At 42.5% G+C, this 6,000-nt stretch overlaps 1 protein-coding gene across 1 annotated transcript in view; it reads left to right on the forward strand.

Moving 5' to 3' along the window:
* PPEF1 (protein phosphatase, EF-hand calcium binding domain 1) overlaps positions 1–5,625 on the forward strand; it is a gene marked incomplete at its 3' end in the record, with an annotated part of 29,265 nt that extends 23,640 nt beyond the window's left edge. Inside the window, exons 10-15 of the mRNA XM_009588023.1 lie at positions 206–388; positions 1,849–2,034; positions 2,677–2,819; positions 3,446–3,552; positions 4,552–4,715; positions 5,541–5,625. Coding sequence (XP_009586318.1) covers positions 206–388; positions 1,849–2,034; positions 2,677–2,819; positions 3,446–3,552; positions 4,552–4,715; positions 5,541–5,625 — 868 coding nt within the window. The remainder of the gene's footprint in view (positions 1–205; positions 389–1,848; positions 2,035–2,676; positions 2,820–3,445; positions 3,553–4,551; positions 4,716–5,540) is intronic.
* Positions 5,626–6,000: the final 375 nt, after the last annotated feature.

Below are 6,000 nucleotides of genomic sequence, written 5' to 3' on the forward strand. Positions count from 1 at the left end.
GAAGAGGCTGGTTGCTGATAGATATAAAGCAAAATTTCTGCATGTCCCAAACACCTGCAGCTTCCACCAAACCTGTGAGTTCAGGACATTATGAGAGTTCAGTATTGAGTACAGGAAATGGGAACTGATGTGCCTTTCAGCTGACATCTCTGTATCATCTTTATGTTCTGGTAACTCTTTCAATGTTGTTTTGGTTTTTTTGAAGTTGAAATCTTTGATGCGGCCACCAAAATCAGCAAGAGACAGACAGGACCAAGCGAAGGAGAGAATTCCCACAACCAGAGCCAGTAAACACATTGCCAACCAGAATGTTGCAGGGAAAACACAACACATCTCTTCATCGGGCTCCACTGAGCCTTCAGACCCCGCACTGAAGGAATGGAAACAAGTAGGTGAAATCAAAGCCAGGTGGATACCGAACCCCTCCTGCACAAAGCCGGCAGGCGCTCTGTTCAGGCAGTATGTTTGAGTCTGAGGGGACTGTCTCTTAATAAGAAACCCATCATTCTTGGAGTATACTAGCCAGCTGTTAGTTCTTTGGATGCTTTTTGTGGATCTGGTAATAAAGGCTTGTGATTTTATACCTTGCAAGTACAATTTACCCAGTGTTTTCTTTTCTTAGCCGTTAGGAGGAGGAAACTGCTCGGTATGAGATGTGTTTGCATGCCCTCATGTGGTTGGATCTGTTGGTACATACGTGGTTGTCAGTTTAAATAGGTCAGACTGCAATTGTTGGCGATAGTGAGCACCTTTTTTGGCTGTGGTTTTGGCAGCAGAATGCTGATACTGTCCAAAAAACCACAACTCCTGAGACCTACAGGCTGATTATTCAAGAGTGGGAATTTTTTGTCCTCTGGCTGTTCATTTCCTCTTGAATATTAGAGGCAATATGGAGCTCTTGTCATGCTATAATTTAATAAATTGTGACAATTTGAAAAGCTTAATTTGCACAGCAATTTAGAAGCTCAAAATTGAGTTGTGTATAAGTTTATTTTTCTGAACTTCTCTTCAGACAGCTGCTTTAAGGGGCACACATTTTTGTTTTGCTTCTTGAGAAGCAAATCTGTCTCTGAAAATGTGATTTCCCAAGATACATACTTGACCTACAAACTAATGTAATGGGCACAAGCAACCTCTCAAATCTGACACTCAGCCAGCTAACCAAGCCTCCACTGAGCCACACTCACAAATTTGAAGTGGAATGTGTTAGTGTAAACCTTGTCCAGTGAGGTTTAAACAAACACATTTTGCCTAATGTTTGCTACTGACTAGAATTATTAGGTTAGGTGACTTTACACCATGATAATTCATCCTCATGTCTGTAAAATCTTGTTTTGAAACATGAGCTAACCCAAGACAATAAAGCCAAAGGCAACTTGTGTCATGTTTAGAGCAGGCACTCCCAAGCTTTACTTTAGGTAAAACCACCGACCCATGTGGTTATCAGGTCAGTGCTGGGAAATAGAAAATGCCTCTCACACCTACATGTGAAGGCGGCAGTTATTGCTCTCTTTGAAATAGCCCAGGTACCAGGTACCATTCCTGATGCACCTACCCAAGTCTGGAAGCTTCAGCTGTAAAAGGAGGTACATTTCTGAAATAATATTTCATCTGAAAAAGTTCATCCAAAATCTAGATAATGTTTCTTAAGAAAAGTAGAACAAAAGTTTCAGCCCAAAAGAATGCCCTGCTGAAAGGAAGGAAGAAAACACGAGAGCTACTTTTTAGCTCAGGTGTGTTTTCTCCCTGTACTGTGGGGCTTTTGCCACGGCCAGTACTTTAGACAGCCATAGCCTGCCAGTCCTCATCTACTGCCAATCCTCACTTGCTTGAGTTTGCTATTTACAGATCCTTGACATTCTCTGGAGTGATCCAAGAAGCCAAAAAGGCTGTACACCAAACAAGCGTCGAGGAGGAGGTTGTTGCTTTGGCCCTGATGTCACTGCCAAGCTGTTTGAAAGGTATAATCTGAAGATGCTCATCAGGTCTCATGAATTTAAGCCGGAAGGTTACGAGATCAGTCACGATGGGAAGGTAAGATGCTTCCATGTAAAGTAGAATTCTCCTGTGAATTTCACAGGCACATCCACAGTAGATTTGTCTGCAAAGTTAATTAAAAAAATGAGTGACTTCTTTAAAATGGGTTTGGGAGAATTGTGTGCTAGACAGATGTTAGAACAAATTATGGAGTTCTGACAAACAAAATTCTTTACAGCTTCAGGGAGTGGGGACTGGCTTATTACTCATGTGAAAACAAATGAACATCAACAAAATCCCTGAGGAGAGTTATGTGTAAACATAGTGCAAGAAATGCTCTAAGGCTCTAGAAGCCTTTTAACTTAATCACTTCTGGCCCTGCTTTCTGACATGCTGTATCAGAAGGCCAGCAAGAATCCTGAAAAACAGGTCTATCTTAGAAAGAGGTTTCTGTTTAACAGCATGTTATATCACACTGCCCTCTGAACTGAAGTCTTCCTATGACAAGCCAAAAATACAGGCCTGGAGCTCTGACTCGAAAAGTGCAAGCAATTTGGTGAACGACATAGTTGTTGATCCCTGGTTTTATATGCAGCCACTTAATTTTGTAACCTGCATGTTTTTCTAAGATCAGTTTCAGAAATCAGTCTCAAGAAGAGTTGTTCTAGCCAATCCAGTTTCTTTGTTTCCTATGATCAGGTTATCACTATATTTTCTGCCTCTAACTATTACGAAGAGGGGAGCAACCGGGGAGCGTACATCAAACTGAATCCTGAACTGATTCCTCGGTTTGTACAGTATCAAGTCAGCAAGTACACACGCAGGCAGAATCTTCGGGAGAGGTAAAGCTGTGTGTTGTACGCAGTGAGCATGTACTCACTTAGCACGCGAGTACCTGCCACAAATCTATAGTTTGATTGAATAATTGAATAGGCACCTATTTTCCTTGGTTTTCCTTGTTTTTTTAGTTTACAATTTAAAAATTAATACAGTAGACAAAACATGCTCTGGGTACTCTAACTTGGTGCCCTGAGAAACTCCCAAAGGTAATTAGACGTGGTAAGCGGTTAGAACAGACAATTGTCAGGGACTCGTAAAGGGCCTGCACTTGCCTGTCAGGTCTGCTTTAAGGCTGCAGTGTTAATCTGGACAAATCCTGTTATGAATTGAGTCCAAAAAGTTTATCATGACAGCTTTGCCATGCCTAGCACTGTGGTCAGATTTACTAAAGCAAAGCAGCTTAGAATTACCTGCATAAACTCGATTATCTTGTAAATTCAGATTATTCTTATGGGGCTTTGTTTGTTTTGTTGGGTTTGTTTTTTTTTTTCCCCCCCAATGTTGTCTTTTGATGACCCTAAACATACTACATGTTAAAGGATATAAGAATTTGATAATGAATGTTGAAAAGCATGAAGTGCTAGAGGATGTAAATCCTTTAATGATCTGGTCTGCACTTTCCTCCTAGGGTGGGTACAATTGAATCATCTGCCTTAAAGTCCTTACGAGAGAAGATTTATGCTCACAGGTCTGAACTCACTAGTGCTTTTGCACAGTATGACCTCAACGGCACAGGTAACACTACCTCTCTGTCCAGCTGCCACCATGGGGAAAACAGCTTCCACGTGGGGGGTGGGGGGGGCGGAGGGGACAAACCCCATGGAGAGGGGTCCTGCCTGCCAGTGTAAGGTTGGAGGGCAGCAGAGGCTGGTTGATCTTACATTCTTCCTGATCACAGAGGAGGACAGGTGTTAGCAAGCACTGAGCCCCAGAAAACAACTTGAGGGGATGAAGCTTTAAGTAGGTAGAAGAAAACAGCTGAAACACATGGGCAAATAAGGAAATGGTGTTTGTTGTTGGGCAGAGAGCTTGGGCAGGCAAATCCAGCTCCAGAAGCTCAAAGGTCACCACCTTCACTTAGGAGTGTCTTCAGATGTCAGACAGGGAATTGGGGTCCCAGGTGAGGGGGAACTGGTCTCCTCCTGAGTCTGGGAGATATTTGAGTAAAGTTGACTGGCTATGCCACTAGGAGGCACACGCTCACCCATCAGCTGAAGAAAAGTCAGTGGTAAGTTGATACATGAACCTTTTATGTAGGAGCAAGGAGTTAGTGATTTCTAGCACAAATACAACTTTTCCTCGCGATGGCTTCTCATTTGATTGGGTTGTCATCAGTGCCCCTAAAAGGGCAATCAGTAAGTGATGGTACTGTTTCTTTGGCCACTGAACAACTGTATAACATATTTCTGTCTTGGATTTTCAGTGACGTAGGTCTCTATACTTGCAGCTCAGCTCAAATCTGAAGTACTCCTCATGGCATAGTCTGGTTTTCTCAAAAGGTATTTAAACATGCTGAACATCATAGTAGAAACACAAAGTTGTTGAGGTTGGAAGGGACCTGTGGAAATCTCTAGTCCAACCCCGCTGCTCGTGGTTATGAGGGGTTTTATCCCATGGTTAGGAGAAAATGTTTATGTTTTGCAACTGTTCTTAAAAACGGCGGAAGGCATGCTGGTGACCGATATGTGCTGTGTCACGTACTGCTTGTAACCATGAACTGACCCCTTCCGGCAGGCAAGATTGCTGTCAATGACTGGGCTGCAGCGATGGAGTCTGTCCTACAGCTGGAACTGCCCTGGAGGATGCTGCGGTCTCAGTTAGCACAGATGAACCCAGATGGAGAAATTGACTTCATGTCATGTTTTTACGATTTGAAAATAGGTCAACCTATAAAAGAGGTAAGGAGGAAAACGCCTCCTTGCAAATCTTTTGGTGCAACTTGAGGCATAAGACAGTGGTTTGGCCAATCAGGTAGACATCTACAGCTGAACTAGTTGCCAAGCTTCCTTTTATAGTCACTGGAGGGAAAAGAGCACTGCTAGGGTACGAATCATCATTCCCTGCTAAGGTAGATGCTTAAAATAGGTTGGATGAATCACATGCTAGAACTGCTTCTTACTTTCCGTTGACTCTCAAGGGCGTTTGGATAATGTAGCTGAGGAGATGCGAGAAATCCTACCCGGAGCACTCAACCCTCACTCTTTGAGATGAGCTTTTCAAATGTGTTCCAGAGCCAATTCAGGCACCTGTAGGAGGGAGTCACATTTGTAGATGGAGTTTTAGATGTTTAATGGTAGCTGAGGTCTCTTTTACAGAGTCCAGTTGTTACTGAGTGGCTGTATAGTGCTTTGGTACTCAGCTGTCTCCATCATTTTTCTAAACAGCAGGATCCATTCACTTATGTACAGTGAAAGCTTTGTATGAGTGCATGGTGTGCAGCATCTTCCCTAGATTAGCCGTATTTCCACAAATAATTACTGAAGGTAGGAGGTGTGAAGGGCTCCTTCCCCCCATGCCCCACCATCTGAAAGTCACAGGTTTTAGCTGATTATTCCTCAGGGCAAAACACAAAGTATCATTCCAGGAAACTCGAGCATAAGGAGTTTTTTTAAAACATTTGAGAAGTTAAATTGGGAACATAGATTTGGATAGTACATATTCTGCTGGTTAGACTAACTCAAACCAAGGTCTGAATGGTTTCCTGTATGGGATTTCAAAACCAGGTTCAGCCAACTTTGGTGGAAACACTGTGCAGATACAGAAAGGATCTGGAGATCATCTTTAACATCATTGACAAAGATCACTCAGGTAAGTCTAGGTCACTTCACTGTAACAGCTCTAGGAAGCCTATACTAGTTATCTTTCCCCACCGAGTTTCCTCCTTAAGGCTTCTAAATATAGAGGAACTAGAGGCAATGTCATTTTTCCAGTTTAGTGAAGACTAATTTAAGCAGTCAGGCTGTAACCATATAAGGGACAGTGCACAGAGCCTAACTTGAGAAAAAATTCTCACATATCCCATCTCCAGTACTGGCTTCACTCTTTTGGGGGCTTTTTTTCCCTTCCACTCTCACTCTCAGTATTTACTTCTTTCTCAATTCCACTGTTGAAAGCATTATATCATTACCTGATGTAAAAATGTACTTTAGTCATGAAATCATAGAATCATGGAATAGTTTGGGT

This window comes from Fulmarus glacialis, unplaced genomic scaffold (assembly GCF_000690835.1).
Source record: "Fulmarus glacialis isolate BGI_N327 unplaced genomic scaffold, ASM69083v1 scaffold31631, whole genome shotgun sequence".
In the NCBI taxonomy this organism is placed as follows: domain Eukaryota; kingdom Metazoa; phylum Chordata; class Aves; order Procellariiformes; family Procellariidae; genus Fulmarus; species Fulmarus glacialis.